The sequence below is a fragment of the Podarcis liolepis genome (assembly GCF_965112155.1).
Source record: "Podarcis liolepis genome assembly, chromosome: 2".
Classification (NCBI taxonomy): domain Eukaryota; kingdom Metazoa; phylum Chordata; class Lepidosauria; order Squamata; family Lacertidae; genus Podarcis; species Podarcis liolepis.
In genome coordinates this window covers 121,418,914-121,440,079 of record NC_139555.1, presented here as the reverse complement: position 1 = coordinate 121,440,079, position 21,166 = coordinate 121,418,914, and the positions used below count along the sequence as shown (strand labels likewise).

General features: G+C 43.8%; 2 protein-coding genes across 2 annotated transcripts in view; both read left to right on the top strand.

Moving 5' to 3' along the window:
* Positions 1-20,361, top strand: part of LOC310701834 (uncharacterized protein) — a 55,723-nt gene extending 35,362 nt beyond the window's left edge. Inside the window, exons 2-5 of the mRNA XM_083493269.1 lie at positions 13,276-13,363; positions 14,829-14,911; positions 15,925-16,051; positions 17,794-20,361. Coding sequence (XP_083349395.1) covers positions 14,897-14,911; positions 15,925-16,051; positions 17,794-18,881 — 1,230 coding nt within the window. The 5' untranslated portion in view covers positions 13,276-13,363; positions 14,829-14,896 and the 3' untranslated portion in view covers positions 18,882-20,361. The remainder of the gene's footprint in view (positions 1-13,275; positions 13,364-14,828; positions 14,912-15,924; positions 16,052-17,793) is intronic.
* On the top strand, positions 1,588-10,754 carry LOC310701718 (uncharacterized protein). The gene is made up of 4 exons (XM_083493013.1): positions 1,588-2,022; positions 3,414-3,496; positions 6,224-6,350; positions 8,051-10,754. Exons 2-4 carry the CDS (start codon positions 3,422-3,424, stop codon positions 9,064-9,066), a joined length of 1,218 nt encoding a protein of 405 aa, XP_083349139.1. The 5' UTR covers positions 1,588-2,022; positions 3,414-3,421; the 3' UTR covers positions 9,067-10,754.
* Positions 20,362-21,166: the final 805 nt, after the last annotated feature.

Here is a 21,166-nt window from a genome sequence, read left to right as displayed (position 1 = left end):
GTAGAAGGTTCATTAATTTTCCAGACTTTTTTACATGTTAGTTAATGGGACACAGTTTCAGACTGCATGCTTCTTCACCTTCATGAGGGTTTCAAGTTTTATGCTTCTGAAATGTCCAGACTAGGGGAGGGTTCTTGGTGGGATATATTTGTGCTGCCTGTGGGTCACCCACCTGCTTTGCCCTAACCTCCAGCCCAAGGAATCTTCAGAAGGGAGTTGCTGCCAAGGACATTATTTGCATTTTAATGAACTGAATAGAATGAAAGAACCTGCAGCACAAATATAAGATAGGGTGACATCTGACTTTCTAGTAGTGCATGTGAAAAGAATTCAGGAACCTTAGTAGAACACAAGCTTAACACAAGTCAACAGTGTGATGCAGCAGGAGCAAAACAGAAATTAATGCTATTCTAGGCTGCATCCACAGAATTAGTGTCAAGGGAAGTAATACTACCACTCTATTCTGCCTTGGTCAGACCACACCTGGAATACTGTGTCCAATTCTGGGCACCACAATTTAAGAATTTTGACAAGCTGGAAAGCGTTAGGAGCAGCACTTGGAGCTGGCTGGGTATGTTTAGCCTGAAGAGGAGACTGAGAGGAGATATGATCTTCAAATATTTTAAAAGGCTATCACATGGAAGAGAGAGCAATCCTGTTTTCTCCTGCTCTGAAGGGTAGGACTTGAACCAAAGGGGATACCAACTAAACACGATGGACTTTATGACAGTAAGAGCTGTTGGACAGTGGAACGGTCTCCTGGTCTCCCTTGAGAAGTTGTGGACTCTCCTTCCTTGGCGTATTTTAAGCAGTGTTTGGCTGGTCACCTGTCATGGATGCTTTACTGAGATTCCTGCACTGCAGGGGGTTGGACTAGATGACCCCTGGGTCCAATCCAACTCTGAAGTTGTATTATCCTGATTCTAATGCTCATTCCTTTCAATTTGCTTGTTTTATTATATATTTTAAGTAAGGATGTTGAGATCAAATTATTGTGCATTTTAACATACAGTAGTACTTCGGGTTAAGTACTTAATTTGTTCTGGAGGTCCGTTCTTAACCTGAAACCGTTCTTAACCTGAAGCACCACTTTAGCTAATGGGACCTCCTGCTGCTGCTGTGCAGGAAGGAAAGTTCTTAACCTGAGATACTATTTCTGGGTTAGCGGAGTCTGTAACCTGAAGCATATGTAACCCGAGGTACCACTGTATATATATGTATTTTATATAGGTGTAAGCCTCCCAAACGTGACACTATTTGAGACACTGTAACTTGCTCATCAGCAAAATAGGCTCCCACAGTGAGGGGAAAGGTACCCGTTGAGAACTGGTTCTCCTTACTGGTAACGTTCAGGGAAAGGAGGTGAAGACCTGGTTACATCTTTTTAGGATTATTTGCTGTATTTTAAAATAGTTATTCATATCCATATTTTTTCACCATATGGAAGTTTAATGCCTCTTTAATCTCTTTAATGGTAAAGATTATCTTTTCTACGATCTCAGACTCTCAATAATAATAATAATAATAATAATAATAATTGTATGGTACTAAGGCTGCCCATGGTCACTGGATCCTGCATGGGGCACCTGCTGAAGGAGAGGATCGTGCACTCGGGGCCTGATCCTGCAGGGCTTTCCAGACAAAACCGCGGCGCCTCGCCTCGCTCTCCGCCCGGAGCAGCCAACAGGTTACTTCTGATCGGCTCCGCGAGGGTTAAAGGGAGGCACAGCGCTGAGATTCCTAGAGCGGAAGGAGATTCCTGCGCGAGAGGTGAAGGAGCTTCCTCTTCCTGTTCCGGGTCTGTCCTTCCTGTGGGAGGTGGCGGAGGGAGGCGGCAGCTTTCTCTGGACGGGCTTCTGTCCGGATCCCGGAGGATCTTCTCCCGTCCTTTCTCCGCAGAGAAGGCGGCCTCTCCTCCCGCTTCCGGGTCAGATGCGAGGAAGGAGAGACCGAGGAGGAGGAGGAGGGAAGAGCTGGGACTCCCAAAGGGCAGGAGAAGAGCCTCGGAGGAGGAGAAGGAAGGCAAGGCGGGCCCCGCGCAGCTCAACCCGAGAGAGAGAAAGGTTTTTAAATAGAGAATCAAACGTGTTCCTCTGCACTGAGAATATTTCATAGAAAAATGTCGGTCCCTCAGAATGTATCTACTAATAATTTCATTATTTTCAAAATCTCTAAACCCTTTATCAGAAGAGTATGAAGGCGGCACACAGGTTAAAATAAAGATAGAGCACAGCTAAAATTCACAAACCCATCCAGAAACTATTCTGCACAAAGGCCTCATTCTTAATAACAAAGAAAGCTAAATAATAAGTCCTGTTAGCCTTACAGTTCGTCGCTTCTTTCCTACCTTTCTGCGTCCCTTTTGCCTGCTTTGAAAGGTCCCGGGCAAGTTTGCTTTTGACACACAAAATTTGGGGTTGCAGGGAGAGATCGTGGGGAAGGATTTTGAGAAATCTATTAGGTGTGGGCAATTTCTTTCAATTATAGTTTTCTCTGTGTGTCTCCTTTTCCCCAGTATTAAATTTAGTCACCCGGACATTGACATCTTATGAAAAGAAAGGACCTCTTGCAAATTTGCCGGCATTTTAGTGCAGATTTCTACTAATGAACACATAGTTTCCCTAATATTTATATTTGTCCTAATATAATGCTTTTCTGTATATAATTTTTCCTAAAGTAATGCTTTTCTGTGTGCTCTTTCCCTTTATCCCCTGGCAGAGCAAATCCAGATCTTTCTCCCTCTTTCCCTGCCACCGTCTACTACACAACTTTGTGTTTCCTTGTATCCTAAAAGAGCTGGGGGGGGTCAAGGTACACCCTAAAACAATGGAAAACGTTATGCAGCTGTTCCTCATGTAACTTGGGATAATTTTACGTGGCTTGATTCTCTGTTTGGAATTTTCTGGATCCTATATCCTAGATACAAGATTTATCTCTAATACCACTTACCTAAGGCCTGCAATTTCACTCTGGATTGGTAGCTGGGGTTTTTTCGTCTGTTCAGTGGCTGTGTATTTTGGTGGAGTTCAGGCAGGCCTATGGAGAATTCAGCAACGGTTAAAGTGTAGATAATTTTAACCTTGCCTATTCATTTTCTGAGTGGACATAAGTTTTAAAGTTAAGTTGTATATTTATAAATTTACAACTCCAGAACCATCATTTCCATATGCTGTTGCTTATTTCTCCCTCCTTTATGCGCTTCCTCAATGTGTGATGTGCTGCTGATTTCTGTTTGATAATCTTTCGCTCATACCTTTCATAAGTTCAAAGGTTTTTACTGGTCTTCTGTTGAGGTATTTAAAATAAATCTCTCCAAAACTCTAGCTTCTCAGGTCCTATTAGATTGCCACTCTCTTGTGCATTGGGGCAAATTAGGAATGTCATCTTCAGTGACCACCAGTTCCCTTTCACAGGCTGTGCAATGGCATTGGAGCAACACTGTGGATCCTCCCTGCTTTACCCTGGAGAGGAAGCGACCACCATGCATCCAGTTGAGGTAGGAGAAAGGTCATCAGGTAGAGATGTTGGGGATAGCTGGAGTGCGCCCTTCCTTGTAACAGAGGGCCTGACTCTTATCCCTGTGTTTCTGAGGATACTGCCAGAGGAAGTGGGTTGGCTTGACTGAGATAGATAGATAATTTATTACGGCCGGAGACCAGCTTATAAAACACACTTGGGGGTACAATCCCAGAAGGAAAACAAACATTTAAAACAATGTACAACAATAAATTTAAAATTTATAAATGCAATAAGCATATAGACACTTAAAACTTTAAGATAAGCTACGCAGAGAGATGACCCAGAGTCACCATGGAACTGAGTTTGGGGATTTTCTTAACGAACTAGTTTGAGTTGGGAGATGGTCTGCGCCTACAGATCTGTACACAGAATCTGGCAACCATCTGGGTTGTCTTGCCTAACTGGAAAAGTTCAAATTTTTGCTTTTCTGGGAGGTCAGCGAGCCTCACCAGCAGGGGATCAATGGTCTCACTACGTTCCTCTTCATAAAAGAACAAGTGCTCTGGGCTTTCTATATCCCCCAATGGACAGGCGCAAAGTCTCTGAGCATATGGGACATCTTTAAAGGATCCTTCCAGGACCGGTGAGGGCAGAGCCGAGCTTCTGGCGAGTGTAAAAGCCCTTCTTGCATTTTTGGATATGAGAAAGAAGAGATATGCTGCCGGTGCGGCTATATATATCTCGATTTCTCCAATTTTATAGTCGGGGCACCTTGAGCAGTCCTGTTGTCTCTCTGTGTCTAAGATTCTTGGCCTGACCGTAGCTTTTGCCTGGCCCAACCCCAGACTTAGAAGGGCTTGAGGGGCAAAACCCAGTTTCTGAAGGGTGTTCAGGACTGCTGTCTGCATATGCATCATAGCTGGTAGTCAATCATAACCTTATCTGCTATGAATTTGCCTAATTCTCTTTTAATTTGGTGGCTATTACTGCATGCTGTGTTAGTGAATTGCAGAGTTTAACATTGTGAAAAGTGCTTCCTTTAGTTTGCCCTTAATCTGTGTACAATTAACTTCATTGGACGGCCTGGGACTACAGTATCATTCTAGAAGGAGAAACACCTTCCTGTCTCCCATTTTCCCATTCTTTGCATACCTCTGTACATCTCTTATCCTGCTCCTTAAGCACTTTTGTTCCAAATTAAGAACTCCTCGTATATCTCCAACCCCTTGCTTATTTTCTTTGTCTCCCCCCCCCCAACATTTTCTGGCTCTACATATTATTTTTGAGGTCAGGAAACTGAAACCATATTCAGATTTCTAAGGACACCTGCACCATCTGCATGATGTATATCTGCATGATGATATTGGCAGCTTCATTTCGAATCACTTTACCAATGGTCTCTAACACAGAGTTGATCCATTTCACAACTTCCACACACTGGGCCAATTTCTTTACTGAGCTCTCTGTCTCTCCTGCTCATTCATCACCAACTCGGATCCTGTGAGTATAGTTAAAGTAGAATTATTTTTCTTGAATGTGCATTACTTAAACTTGCTTACAAGTTTGAATTACAGTTGTACCTTGGTTGCTGAACCCCTGGGAACTCCTACATTTCGACTACCGAACGATCAAAAACCAGAAATGAGTGTTCCGGTTTTTGAACGATTTTCGGAAACCGAATATCCGGTGCTGCTTCCACAGCTTCCAATTGAGTGCAGGAAGCTCCTGCAGCCAAGTGGGAGCCGCGCCTTGGTTTTTGAATGGTTCTGGGAGTTGAACAGACTCCTGGAATGCATTCTGTTCGAGAACCAAGGTACGACTCTACTTGCTTAAACACCTTGAATTACGTTTGCTGTTAGGTGTTCAATGTAATTTGAAGACATCCTATTGGAGCTCTCTGCAATACTCTGTTGTGAACAGCTAGGTTGGCTACCTAGCAGCTCAGCACTGACTCCAGGTCATATATAAGCTGTTTAAAAAGCACTCATCCCGATACTGATCCTTAAGGGCCTTCACTTCTAGCATTCCTTCCTTGTGAGAATTGGCCATTTCTTCCCATTCTCTTCTTTCTGTTCTTTAAGCCGTTGCTGATCCATAAGGCAGGCTCTCTTCTTATTCCATGACTCACCAAGACGTTGGTGAGAGACTGTACTAAAAGAATTTGGGTGCACTGTCAGTTGCATACCGTCTAGACACACTCAAAAAAATCAAATGGCTCGTGAGTCACTCTTGCAGAAGCCATGCTGATTCGGCTTTAGCAAGGCTTGTTCTGCTATACATTTGGTTATCCTGTTGACTTTAATAATGTCCCCCATCAGTTTTCCTGAAAGAGACCTTAAACTAACTAAGCTGGTTTCTGGAAACCTTTTTTTTTTTAATGTCACTACCTTTGCTTCCCTCTTGAAAGACAGGAAGACGGGAAATCTCACATACAAGTTACACGTTCTTGTTAGAAGATTTGACTTCTTTAAGAACTAATGTGGTGTTTCTCAAATTTGGGTCTTCACCCGTTGTTGGACTACAATTCCCATCATCCCCAGCTAGTATGACCAGTGCTCAGGGATGATAGGAGCTGTAGTCCAACAAAAGCTGCAGACCCAAAATTGAAAAACCCTGAGCTAATGGGTAGATGAAATCTGCATTTGCTGATCTCTGACCACTAAAGGTAGAATCCATCTCCCATTGCAGTGGGAGTGGAGGAGAGATGCTGCCCACACCTTGCCTTGAAGTATTTCCAAGGAAGGGGATTTTTTTCTTCTTCCAGGAATCTGTGAGCTTCGAGGAGCTGTTCTTTACTTTCACCAACGAGGAATGGGCCTTGCTGGATCCAGACCAGAGAGCTCTGTATGAGGAGGTCATGCTGGAGATTCATGAGATGGTGGCCTCTCTAGGTAAATATCCCTTTCCCCCCTTAAATCAATAACTATGGAAGGTATAAATTCCTGTTGGTGGTACTATCAATGAGCTCACTAGAAAGAGTGCTGGGATTTTCCTCTGGGCAAAAGAACATTTGAAGAACCATGCTGGATCAAAGCAAAGGCCTATGTGGTCCACAATTCTGTTCTCACAGTAGCCCAACCAGATGCGCAGAGGAATCCCAAAAGCAGGACATGCGTCTGATATAGGCATCAGAGAATGGACACATTGGCTATGAGTTACTTACCTCTCTCGCCCTGACCTAGCCACTGTGATCCACGCGACGGTCACCTCCAGGCTTGATTATTGTAACTCTCTCTACGCGGGGCTGCCCTTGAAGCTGATTCAGAAACTCCAGCGGGCGCAGAATGCCGCGGCGAGGCTCCTTACCGCGGGATCACATTCACCCAGTGCTTTACCAACTGCACTGGCTCCCGGTGGAGTACAGGGACAGGTTTAAGGTGCTGGTTTTGACCTTTAAAGCCCTATGCGGTCTAGGACCCTTGTACCTACGGGACTGTCTCTCCTGGTATGCCCCACGGAGGACCTTAAGGTCCACAAATGACAACACCTTGGAGGTCCCAAGTAGCAAGGTGGTTAGATTGGTCTCAACTAGGGCCAGGGCCTTTTCAGTGCTGGCCCCAACTTGGTGGAACACTCTGTCCCAAGAGACTAGGGCCCGGCAGGACTTGACATCTTTCCGCAGGGCCTGCAAGACAGAGCTGTTCCGCCTGGCCTTTGGTTTGGACTCAGTCTGACCCTTATGTTTCCCTCCCCTTATGGTTTTGATCTATGGACTACCATTAAAACGAGGCTGCATTTTAAATTATATTTTAACCTGTATTTTAAATTGGTTTGTGTTTTTTTAATTGTAATTTTACTGGTGTTAGCCGCCCTGAGCCCGGCTCTGGCCGGGTATAAATAAAAAATGATGAAGATGATGATGATGATGCAAACCCCTGCAAATCTTATTTTGCCCCTGAGCAGGGTTGCTGCCAAGGGCCTCCTTGTGCCCATAAGACAGGTGTGCAGGCCCCCTTGTCCCCCGCCAATACAATGCTGAATCACTGTTCTGAATCACCCTGTCTCTCCCTGGACTTGCTTGCTGAGGCTGAAGGGTGCTGCAGTTTAACAGCATCCTGAGACACTCAAAGATTATTCACTCCTGCCATAAAGACCCGACAATTTGTGTGCAATTTTTTAAAGTCTCTAGTCCCTGTGGCAATATCTGGCAACTTTAAAAACCGCTTTATTTTGTTTTTCCACACTGTGTTTCTGAATTTAAGAGAAGGAAGGCTGGGCTACTGCTTGGATGAGGAGGATGTTCTGGGGATAATGTAAAATAAAATAAAAATACAGACACAAGCCGATCATCATCATCATAATAATTTATTATTTATAGCCCACCCATCTGGCTGGGCTTCCCCAGCCACTCTGGGCGGCTTCCAACAGAACACTAAAATACAATAACCTATTAAACATTAAAAGCTTTCCTAAACAGGGCTGCCTTTAGGTGTCTTCTAAAAGTTTGGTAGTTATTTTTCTCTTTGACATCTGGTGGGAGGGCGTTCCACAGGGCGGGTGCCACTACCGAGAAGGCCCTTGATTCAAGGCCACATTAAAGTCCAGTATGGGCAGATGTTCATTTTACCAGGTTTTCTTTTTAATCCATCAGGAGATGTTTGGGGGATCTGGATTGAGGGAGAACCGTCAGAAGTGGCATGTGAAATTGCTGAGGAGCAGGAGGAGCAACGGAAGCTGTGGGTTCAAGATGTTACCAACAGACAAGAGGGGACAGAAATGCAGGATGCTGGGAGGGAATCCACTGATTTTGAGATTAACGAAAATCAGATAATTCACACAGGGGAGGAACCTTATGAATGTTTGGAGCTCGGAAGGAACATCAGTTGCATAGACTACCTTACGTTTCAGGAAATATGTCATACCGCCGAGAAACCATATAATTGCTTGTTGTGTGGAAAGAGCTTCCGTCAGAGTGGTCACCTTAGTTTGCATCAAAGAACTCATACGGGCGAGAGACCTTATCACTGCAGGGAGTGTGGAGAGAGCTTTAGGCACAGTGACTCCCTCATAAAGCATCAAAGAATTCATACAGGGGACAAACCCTATAAATGTCTGGAGTGTGGAAAGAGCTTCAGGCAGAATATCCACCTCACTAGACACAGAAGAATTCATACTGGGGAGAAACCTTATAAATGTTTGGAATGTGGAAAGAGCTTTATTCAGTGTAGTGTGCTCACAAGACACAAAAGGACTCATACAGGGGAGAAGCCTTATAGATGCTGGGAGTGTGGAAAGACTTTCAGTGCTAATTGGTCCCTTTCTAAACATAGAAGGACTCACACAGGGGAAAAACCTTATAAATGTTTGGAGTGTGACAAGAGCTTCAGTTGGAATGGTCACCTTATACAGCATCTAAGAACTCATACAGGGGGGAAACCTTATAAATGTTTGGAGTGTGGTTCGAGTTTTAGTCAGAGTGGTCACCTTACTCAGCACCTGAGAACTCATACAGGGGAGAAACCTTATAATTGCTTGGAGGGTGGAGACAGCTTCAGTCATAGAGATTCCCTTAACTCGCATCTAACGAGTCATAAAAGGGAAACATGTTACACCTGGAAGGTGGAAGGAGATTCAGTGATCACAAGAGTTCCTGCAGAGAGCAAATGAAAGATTCTTCTCAGTGTTAGAATTCCCTTATCTCCAGCTCTTACTTGTTTTGAGGCTTTGGAGCCCAATATACCTTCCATTTTAGAGGAGAAAGGGTTTTTGCTTTCAACCTGCTTTTTTCAGTAGGAAACAGTTTGCGGCCTTTTTTTCTGGAAGGAGTTCAAGTGGTGGGTTGGATAGATAGCGGAAAGTCCCAGAAAGAGTCCTGCCATTGGACTCTCCTCCATGCCCTCACCTACTGTCTCCACTGACAACGAGGGGCATAAAGGAACAGCAACAAGGGCACTTACCTGGACCCTGAGGTCATCTTCTGAGGCCCTTCTTCATGTGCCTCTTCCATGAGAGGTCTAGAGTGTGGCAACATGAGAACAGGGCCTTTTCTGCGGTGGCTCCCTGTTTGTGGAATACTTCCCTCGGGGAGGTTCACACACTAGGCAAAAGCTCTTTAACTAGGCCTCAGGCTGATTGACATCCAATTCCCTTTAAAAAAAAATTGGGGGCGGGGTTTTTGTTTAGATTACCGTATTTTTTGCTCTATAAGACTCACTTTTTCCCTCCTAAAAAGTAAGGGGAAAGTGCATCTTATGGAGTGAATGCAGGCTGCGCAGCTATCCCAGAAGCCAGAACAGCAAGAGGGATTGCTGCTTTCACTGCTCAGCGGTCCCTCTTGCTGTTCTGGCTTCTGAGATTCAGAATATTTTTTTTTCTTGTTTTCCTCCTCCAAAAACTAGGTGCGTCTTGTGGTCTGGTGCGTCTTATAGAGCGAAAAATACGGTATATATTTTGTGTTTATATATTGTGATTTTATCCTGTGAACTGCCCTGAGACCTGCATGTATAGGGCAGTATACAAATTTAATAAAATGATGAGTGTAATAATAAATAATAATAGCTGGAGCTGTCGTACAAGAGAAATTGCCGGTTGCTTATGCACACCAGATCAGGCGTGTTTGTGTAATTTTATAAATGAGTGCTGCTGTTTCCCCCACATCCGGATGTTGAGTGATAGAGTGCCAGGTACACTTCGTAACCTTGCAACAGTCAAAGGCCAGGTGTCTGCCTGCTGACTCATCCATCCTTTATCTCAGGAATGTGTGTATGTGCAGAGACATGTATAAAAGTCATTGCTGCATTGCATTCAGGTGGGGAGAAGCTGTGAGAGTCTGTGAGCGGCTGTATCAAAGTAAAATCCAAAAAATCATGTATACATAGAAAGCACACCTGAGCCCCTTAAAGAGGACAAGAATATCTAAAATTCTGCAAGTTAAATGCCAAAAGCATTGTTGAAAATAAATATTGTTGCCTCCTCAAAGTAGCCTCCTGGGGTGATGGGAGCCACCACTAAAAGTCCCATGCTTGCCACCTCTCTGCATCTCGCTTGGAGGAATGCAGAGTGAAAAAGGCCTCAGATGACGAATGCAGGTTGTGGGCTGATCCTGAAGGAAGGTTTTATATGCTCAGAGCATCATGCAGCAGTTGGGAATCTGGCCGCCACTTTCTGAGCCTTCTTCACAAAGAGCTTCACATATAATGTATTGCAGAAATCTAGTCAAGAGGTAGGTAGAAGAACCTGAGGTATATCGGCACACCTATTAGCACACCTTTTTTATTTTTTAGCACTAGCAGAAGTGTTCCATATACCCCTTGCTGATGTAACCGAATGCTTTGCCAATAAAGAGCTGAACTTCCTATTGTTTGTGCACGTTGGCCTGGGCTCTGGATTATGAACACAACATTATTTCATTATTAAAAAACTTTGAAGAGATTTATTAAGCTGGAACGTTTGCAGAGGAAGGCAACTGGGATGATGAAGGGTCTGGGAAACAAGCCTTATGAGGGGCGCTTGAAGGAGTTGGGTATGTTTAGCTGGGAAAAGAGAATGAGATATGATAGCCATCTTTAAATATCGCAATGCCTGTCACATGGAAGAGGCTTGTTTTCTCCTGCTCTGAAGGGTAGGACTGAACCAATAGCTTCAAGTTACAAGAAGGGATATCAACTAAATGGTATCAGCTAAAATAGAATGGGGAAAATTTATTGATTATTTGAGGACACATTGTAAACAAAATGTTAGTGGGATTGATAAAAACACGTGCAGTAAGAGATAATTAAGGGGAGGATAAGGGAAAAATTATAAATTTATTTGAACTGGATATGCAGTAACAAAAAGATACGAAATAAATAACTGCAGAAGGGAGGGGAGGGAAGTCAAGTTAAAAATAAAATTTATTTTTAAAAAAGAGTCCAGAAATTGGGCCAGGGGCACAGGGTGAAAATGCAGGGGAACAGGCCATCAATTGGTGGTCTCTGCCACCCTTGAGGCAGGAGATGGGTGGTGGTGGGGGGAGAAGTCTGGGGAATCCGAGGTGGAGAGGAATTTCAGGGAGGCTCAGAGGCGGAAGACAAAAGTCCCAGATAGAGTCCAGCCATCACAGTCCCCTCCATCCCCTCCCACATTGTCTCCACGGTCAAGGATCGGCTTAAAGCAGGAGGAACAGCTGGAGTTGTCATACAGGAGAAGCCGCTGGTCCATCGGGTCACGAAGAGTCGGACAAGACTAAACAACCACAAGACCTAAAAATACTTACAACAGTATTTTATTGTTCTACACCGGTTGTGCAGCTATTTCAACAAATGGTAGTTTAATTATAGTTCCACAGACAACAGTTGTTGCGACGTGGGGTTTGTGATTTCAGCTCTCTTGACATAATATGCTGGAGACAGTTCTCTAGTAACACTTCTTTATTAAGGCAAACAAGACTGAAGCCTGAGGAGGGGAAAGCTACATTTATAGGGACAGGGAACTAGCAAGAAAGGATACATTTTGGAGGGAACAATATCAGGCAATCACAGTCCTGCCTTTGGAGGAAACCAATGAGACAGAGGATCCAAATACAGCAGCTTAAATGAACCAATAGTAGCTGTACCCTCTGAAACCAAAAGGCAGTTACTTTACCCTAATGCAAATACAGACAATAATAATACAGATATAAAATCCTTTGACTCAATACACAACAACAGTATCACTTAACCTCCGGATTCCAGCATCGTCTTATATTGGTATTCCATTTTTCTGTTATGAAAATGTCGCAGGACCTTTTCACTAGTACCACCCACCGCGGAAAGAATGTAGAGATTTGTCACACACACACAAAAAAAACAATTTTAAAGGGGGGAAAATAAAAGCATTCCCCTGAAAGTCAAAGTCTGACATTTCGTTTTAGAAGGGGAATTTTTTATTTGGCCTGATTCAATGGCCATGCCTTTCAACTTGCTTGCCTTTTTGTATATTTGAACGAAGGAAGTCTTAATGTTGAGATGAGAGGGTTATTGTGTATTTTAAAAAAAGAGTCCAGAAATTGGGCAGGGGCACAGGGTGAAAATGCAGGGTAACAGGCCATCAATTGGTGGTCTCTGCCACCCTTGAGGCAGGAGATGGGTGGTGGTGGGGGGAGAAGTCTGGGGAATCAGGTGGAGGAATTTCAAGGAGGCGGAGAGAAGCTGAGAGGGAGGAAAGAAGCAAAGAACAGTGGGAGTAAATGTATTTATTACTTAGCTATTTTTGTTTTTAGAAATGATGGCTTTAGGCATATTGGTTTCCACATGGGCCTGTGAATTTTAGCTGCGTTCTCTCTTTTAATGAATGAATTTATTATTACGGTCACAGACCAGTTCCTCACTTTTAATTTTATCTGCGTTCCACTTGTGAGATTTTTTTTATTTGAAAAAAGCGGTTTAGAAATATTGAAAATAATATGAAATAACTACAGCTGCAGCTGTCCAGAATACGTTCTTAAGGACCAGCCATTTATTTTAAAATGAAATATTTTCAGTGCAGAGGAGCACTTTTGTTCTCTATTGCAAAACCTTTTTTTCTGATTGAGCTCCTCTTTATTAACTTTGAGCCTTTGCAACTTGCTCCTCAGCCAAAAAGGCTCCCAGAGTGAAAAAAGAAAAGGGGAGGGGGAGGGGAGGTTCCCGTCTGTCGGCTCCGCAAGGGTTAAGCTACGCCATAGAGCTGAGCTTCCTAGAGCGGAAGGAGAGCCGCCGCCAGAGGCGGAGCTTCCGCTTCCTGTCTCTGCTATTACTTCCTGTGTTGGGCGTTGGGTTGGCGGAGGAAGGCGGCTGCTTTTCTTGGAGGATCTTATAGACTCCTCCCAGAAGATCTTCTCTCCTCCTTTCTCCGCAGGGAAGGCCGCCTCTCCTCCAGGAGAAGGACCGAGGAGGAAAGACAGAGGGAGGAGGAGGAAAGAGCTGGGATTCCCATAGGGCAGAAGAGGAGCTCAATCAGAAAAAAGGTTTTGCAATAGAGAACAAAAGTGCTCCTCTGCACTGAAAATATTTCATTTTAAAATAATTTGCTGGTCCTTAAGAACGTATCCTGGACAGCTGCAGCTGTAGTTATTTTATATTATTTTCAATATTTCTAAACCGATTTTTTAAAATAAAAAATCTCACAAGTGGAACGCAGATAAAATTAAAAGAGAGGAACTGGCCTGTGACCGTAATAATAAATTCATTCATTAAAAGAGAGAACGCAGCTAAAATTCCCAGGCCCATGTGGAAACCAATATGCCTAAAGCCATCATTTCTAAAAACAAAAATAGCTAAGTAATAAATACATTTACTCCCACTGTTCTTTGCTTCTTTCCTCTCTCTCAGCTTCTCTTTTTGGCTGCTTTGAAATATGCTGGGAGATCGTATGCGAAAGGGTTTTTTAAAAACCCAATAGGCATGGGCAAACCTTTCAATTTTAGTTTTATCTCTATGTCTCATTTTCCCCAGTTAAATTTAAGTTGCTTTTAGTTGCTCACATTTTGACATATTATGAAACAAAAGGGCCTCTTGAAAAAGTAGTTAGCATTTTAGTTCCAATTTTCCTCTTATATTTGCCCTAATGTAATGCATTTCTGTATATAATTTCCGCTAAAATCATGCATTGCTGTGCGCTCTTTGCCTTTGAACAGGTGTAGAAAATATTTTATCACCCAGCAGGGCAGATCCAGATCTTCTTTTCTCCCCACACTCAACTGTAGACCAACTTTGGTGGGTGGGTGACGTTCATGGGGTCAAAGAATGCAGCCTAAGAATGGAAACCTTAACTTACAATATTTTTCTTCTGGCCTGTTTTTCTGTTTGAAATTTTCTGGATCCTATATCCAGGATACCAGATTAGAGTCTAGTACCACTTATCTAAGGCCAGCAGTTTCACTCTGGACTGGTAGCTGTGTTTTTCATGTCAGTTAAATGGCCGTGACTTTAGGTCAGCTGGTGGAGTTAGGACAGGCCAGCATTGATTAAGTTGTAGATAATCATGACCTTGCATATTCTTTTACTGAGTAGACATAAGTTGTATATTCATATTTTGAATTTCCGGAACCATTGTTTGCATATGCTGTTGTTTATTTCCCCCTCATTTCTCCACGTTTTCTCAGTGTGTAATGTGCCATTGGTTTCTCTTTCGTAATATTGCAGTTGGACATTTGTAATGCATTTACTGGTCTTGACATATTTAAAATAAATCTCTTCAAACACACGTTACACCAGGCATAGGCAAACTCCAGCCTTCCACATGTTTGGGACTACAATTCCCACCATCCCTAGCTCACAGGACCAGTGGTCAGGGATGATGGGAATTGTAGTCCTAAACATATGCAGGGCTGGAGTTTGCCTATGCCTGTGTTACGCTTTCAGGGCCTGTTTGCTAATTTGGGCAAATTTTATCTTCAGTGTTTTCATTCAGCCACCACTTCCCTTTCACAGGCTGTACGATTGCATCTGAGCTACAGTGTGGATCCTCCTTACCTTACCCTGGAGAGGAAGTGACCACCATGTGCCCTGCTCAGGTAGGGGAAAGATCAATGGGGGGAGATGTTGGGGATAGCTGGAGTGCGTCCTTCCTTATTACAGACGGACTCTTTGCAGGGGCCTCTTACACCTGTGCTTCTGAGGAAGTGGGTTGGCAGCTTTGTTTTTCTGTATTTCTTATTGCCAGCAAGGAAACCTATAGTTTGTTCAATGTTTTTCTAATGGTCTTCTTGGTAGTGGCGCCCTCCCTGTGGAACGCCCTCCCATCAGATATCAAGGAAATAAACAGCTATCTGACTTTTAGAAGACATCTGAAGGCAGCCCTGTTTAGGGAAGTTTTTAATGTTTGATGTTTTATTGTGTTTTTAATCTGTTGGGAGCCGCCCAGAGTGGCTGGGGAGACCCAGCCAGATGGGTGGGAAAGAAAGAAGGAAAGACAGATGTTTTATTGTATTTTAATGTTTTTTGGGGAGTTGCCCACAGTGGCTGGGGCAACCCAGTCAGATGGGTGGTAAATAATAATAATAAATAACAACATCATTTCGTTTGTCCTTAATTTGTCCACATTTAGTCTCATTGGATGGGCCTGGATTATTATTATAATTATTATTATTATCACAGAGGATTGATAATATCTCTCCCTTTTCTTTGCACTATGCATAACTCTGTACATCTAAATTAGAAGATCTTTTTATTTCTTCAACTCCTTGATTATGTTGGTTGCTCTTTTCCCAGCATTTTCTGGGTCAGCAATTCTGTTTTTGAGGTCAGGCAACCAGAACCATACAGTATTGCAAAGGCAAATGCACCATAATCCATATACCTGCACAACGATCTTGGCAGCTTTGCTTTGAGTCCTGTCCCTAACACGGAATGGACACATTTCACAGCTTCCACAAATTGTGTCTTTGCTGAGCTATCTGCAGTGGTGATTTCTGAGCGCAGCAGCTAAAATCCCCACTTGCCCCATTGGCGTGTGTGTGGAGGGGAGATGCTTTCCACACCTTGCCTTGGAGTGTCTACAAGGAAGGGAATTGTTTTCTTCTTCCAGGGGTCTGTGAGCTTCAAGGAGGTTGCCGTGAATTTCACTGACGAGGAATGGGCCCTGCTTGATCCAGGTCAGAGAGCTCTGTATGATGAGGTCATGCTGGAGATCCATGAGATGGTGGCCTCTCTGGGTAAGGATCCTTTTTTCCTTAATCAGTAGCTACGGAAGGTATGGGTTCCTGTTAGTGGTACTATCAGCTAGCTCACTAGAAGGAGTGTTGTTAATTTCTCCTGGAGAAAAGAACATTTGGTTCAGAGCAAAGTCTCACTTAATCCAGGATTCAGTTCTCACAGTGACCAGCCAAATGCCCATAGGAAGTCCACAATCAGGACTTGCCTCTGATATACAGTGGTGCCTCGCAAGACGAAATTAATTCGTTCCGCAAGTTTCTTCTTCTTGCGAGTTTTTCGTCTTGCGATGCACGGTTTCCCATAGGAATGCATTGAAAATCAATTAATGCGTTCCTAGGGAAACCGACTTCAGACCAGGTCCGGGGACAGTCTGTCCCCCGACCTCTTCTGAAGGCTGGGGGGGGGGGGACAAGGGCTTTTCTTCCCACCCCCAGCATTTTAAAAAACCCCGGGACAGCGGAGGGCTTCTCTGCTGTCCGGTGCGATCTTAAAATGCTGGCGGGCGGCATTTTAAAATCACCCCGGGACAGCGGAGGACTTCTCCGCTGTCCGGGGCGATTTAAAAGCCCCTGGGAAGGCAGGCAGGGGGGACAAAGACTTTTGCCCCCCGCCAGCCTTCAGAAGAGGTCCTGGACCTCTTCTGAAGGCTGGCGGGGGCGAAAGTCTTTGCTCCACCCGCCTGCCTTCAAAAGCTGTCCGGCCAATGCTTCGCGGACCTCTGCCGGCATGCCGAAGCCTGCGCGCGCTGACATTAGCGCGCCCAGGCTTCGCGGAGCGCTCCGCCAGCAGCGGCAGCGCTGCCGCTGCTGGCGGAGACTTGCCGGCATGCCTCTCCTGCCTTCAAAAGCCGTCCGGGATAGCGGGAAGCGCTTCCCTGCTATCCCGGACTGCTTTTAAAATGCTGGTGCTGGGGAGCAAAGCCTTTCGGCCCCCGCCAGCCTTCCTGGACCTCTTCTGAAGGCGGGGGGGGGGAAGGCTTTGCTCCCCACCGCTAGCATTTAAAAGAGGTCCCCAGAGATTTCCCTATGGGCTTTCGTCTTGCGAAGCAAGCCCATAGGGAAATTCGTTTTGCGAAGCGCCTCCAAAACGGAAAACCCTTTCGTCTAGCGGGTTTTCCGTCTTGCGAGGCGTTCGTCTTGCGGGGCACCACTGTAGTTGTCCTGGGCTTATTGGCATGAGTTACCTTGGGATGCGAACGGGATCTGGTGGTTCCCTCCCTGCGAGAAACCAAGTTTCAAGGAACTGGGCAGAGGGCCTTCTCGGTAGTGGCACTCACCCTGTGGAACGCCCTCCCCCCAGATGTCAAAGAGAACGAATACCAGACATTTAGAAAACATCTGAAGGCAGCCCTGTTTAGGGAAGCTTTTAATGTTTGACGCACTATTGTATTTTAATAATATTTTAATATTTTGTTGGAAGCCGCCCAGAGTGGCTGGGGAAACCCAGCCCGATGGGCGGGATATAAATAATAAGTTATTATGATTATATTATATTATATGACAGGTGTTAGGACCCCTTGCCCTCCCTCAGACGGTGCGGATGGTACTTGTAGTTCAGTAACATGGAGAACCAAAGGTTCCCCATTGAAGCGGCTACTTTGATGAAAAGGATGTTTTGTGGATGGTGCAAAATAAAGAAATAGAGACCCAAGCAGTTTCAAGTCCACGTTAAAGTCCCGTATGGGCGGATGTGCATTTATACAGAAACAGCATTTTACCAGTTTTCCCTTTTAATCCACCAGGAGACGTTTGGGGGATCCTGGCTGAGGGGGACCCATCAGAAGTGCCGCCTGAAACAGCTGAGGAGCAAAGGAAGCTGGGGGTTCAAGATGGAACCAACACACAAGAGGGGAGACAAATGCAGAAGGCGGGCAGTGAATCTGCCGCCTCTAAGGTTTACGGAAATCAAATCACCAGAGAGGTGAGGAAGTATGAATGTAAAGTGTGTGGAAAGATGCTTGCTTCTAGCTCAAGGCTTACTTCACCTCAGAGACTGCGCTCAGGTGAAAAACCACACGAATGTGGGGAGTGTGGGAAAAGCTTCAGTCGGAGTGCCCCCTTTGAGCTCCATCAAAGAACTCTTACAGGCGGGAAACCGTATAACTGTTTGGAGTGCGGGAAGAGCTTTGGTGACCGTAGCAGCCTCACTAGACATAAAAGAACGCACACCGGGGAAAAAGCTTACAAATGTTTGGAGTGTGGAAAGAGCTTTAGGGAAGGTTACTCCCTTACTCAGCATCAAAGAACTCATACAGGGGAGAAACCCTATAAATGCTTGGAGTGTGGAAAGAACTTCAGTCGCCTAGGCTCCCTTACGTTGCATCAAAGAAGCCATACAGGAGTGGAAACTTACGTATGTTTGGAATGTGGAAAGAGCTTCTATCAGAGTAGGCACCTCGCAAGACATAAGAGAACCCACACAGGGGAGAAACCTTACGGATGCTGGGAGTGTGGGAAGAGCTTCAGTGATAGTGGCTCCCTCACTAGACATAAAAGAACTCACACAGGGGAAAAACCTCACGAATGTTTGGAGTGTGGGAAGAATTTCAGTCGCAGCTGCAACCTTACTTTGCATCAAAGAAGTCACACAGGGGAAAAGCCTTATGAATGTTTGGAATGTGGAAAGAGCTTCGTTCGGAGTAGTCACCTCACTAGACATAAAAGAACTCATACAGGAGACAAATGTTCTTATGAGTGTTTGGAGTGTGGAAAGAGCTTTAGTCGCAGTAGCTATCTTACTCACATCTTAGGCTTGGAATGTGAAAAGACCATGATTAGTCCTACCAAGAGCTCCTACGAAGACCAGGGCAAATACTGTGCTCAGTGTTAGAATTCACTACTGTATCTATGGTTAATTTTGTACTGTATTTGCTTAACTCTAGTTTTTTGACAATAGACATTTGCTTGGTCTGAGCCCCACTTGCCTTCTGTTGTGGGGGAGAGAAGGGTTTTTGCTCTGACCCTTCCTGTTCAGCCAGTGTCCCTAAGGGGCAGGAGTCCGAGCAGTGGGCAGGGAGGCAGGTATTGATAGAGGCAAACAAAGAGGGAGAATAATTATATAAAAAAGAACAATGATAACAACAGGTGAAAAAGGTGAAAAACAAAAGCATAAGATAGGCATGTAGAATGAGTAGTGGCACATGCGTTAAAATAGCAAAGACCAAGTAAAGACTATCACTTTTATCAGATCATCATGTACACTTCCAGCTTTGCCAGGCAAGTGATGAGGGTTTCCTTGAAAATGAAATGCTAAACCATATTTTAAAATGTCTGGACGTTCTAGTCCTTTTCAAAATTATGAGGAACTTTCTCCATTTTAGCTATATTCCAGAGTGAGTGCAAGCTTTTGGGTTGTTTTCCCTTGTGTTTTAATTACTTTGTGCTGCCCAGATCCTATATGAGACCAATTATTTTGACATTGGTATCATCAAAAATATTCTGTAACATTTTGGACAACGAACAATAGCTTCTCCATTAATAGTTATCATTTCTGACAAAATTGAATTCCAAAAATCTTGCACTAACTGACATTCCCACTATAAGTGATAATACGTACCAAGTTTATTTCAAACCCTCCAAACAATTTCGTTATGCAGAATAAAACATTTTTGACATTTGCAAATAAGTCCTGTACCATCTGTGTAAAAATAAGGCATTTTCCCTAAGAAAACTGGAAACCAGTTTTAAGGGTCTAATCTGATTTTACAAGTATTTTATCATTCCCACACTGATCATGTAGATACGTTAACTAATGATATTTTTAATCAAAGTTGAACACACGTCCAAGTATCACCTAACCTCCAAATTGCAGCCTAGTCTTATTCTGGTATTCCATTTTTCAATTATGAAAATGGAAGTGTCATAGCAGAAAGGATGTGAGGGGAGACAGTCTTTGTGCTGAGCACCTCCATCACAAGGAACATCATGTGCAGGTGTATTTTGATGCATTAAATAGAATGAAGTTTATGAGTCATAGAGGAGGGGAGAGCACACGTACAAATTCAACACTTTGTTTTGTTGCTGTTCTGTTAATGTTGTTAATACTGTTTTACAGATATGGATGCTGTCGTACTCTATGAATCCTATAATATGATTCTTGGTGTAACTGATGTTTAGGTTATTTTTTAGTTGTTTTGTTAATAGTGTTACATAGATGGCAATTGTTTTATTTAAGATTTGTGATTGTTTTACTGATGATATGTAAAGTATGCTATATGATTTATGCTGTGATGTTCCATTATGTTATTTTTATCTTTCGTTTGTAAACCGCTTTGGGATTTATTTGAATAAAAAGCGGCATAGAAATAGAATCAGTCAATCAATTTGTAGGACATTATGCTGATCTTCTGACTTTTTGTTATACGTGGGATTTTTTTGTTGTTATGTTCAGCTTCTTTTATTGGCCATGCCTTTCAGCTTCCTTGTTTTATTTAGGGTTGCCATATGACCCATCTTCCTGTCTCCCACGGAGTCCGTCCTCTAGAATGGGTGCTCCCAGATGACAGCTGAGGCAGAGCTTACATTTTAGCATGTAAGGGGGATATGAATGGTGGTGATGATGATCTAATTTAACATTATGAGAGCGCTCCAATTGGAGAACAGCCTTTGACAAAGGTGTCATGGACTTTGAAGACGCTGGAACTTGGGACGAAAGGGAGAAACATTCTAAGAGGGAGGCATGTTTGGTAAACCCTCACTGCGATCAACTCCCGCCCGGAAACCTAGGTCCCCACTGTGGAAGGATGTGTGGATCCAGAATTGGCCTCCACAGTCACTTATGGACTCACTGATCATGTTCATGGAAGACAATCTTACTTAGCTGCGAATGATTGTCAGAGAAGAAGAAACATCATCATCAAAATTAGTATATTGCCCTTCATTTGTAGATCTCAGGGCGGTTCACAACATAAAACTGTTGAATGGTTACTTTAGATGTAATAATAATAATAATAATAATAATAATAATAATAATAATAATAATAATAATAATTTATTATTTATACCCCGCCCATCTGGCTGGGTTTCCCCAGCCACTCTGGGCGGCTTCCAACTGAATATTAGAAACAGTACAGCTTCAAACATTAAAAACTTCCCTAAAGAGGGCTGCCTTCAGAT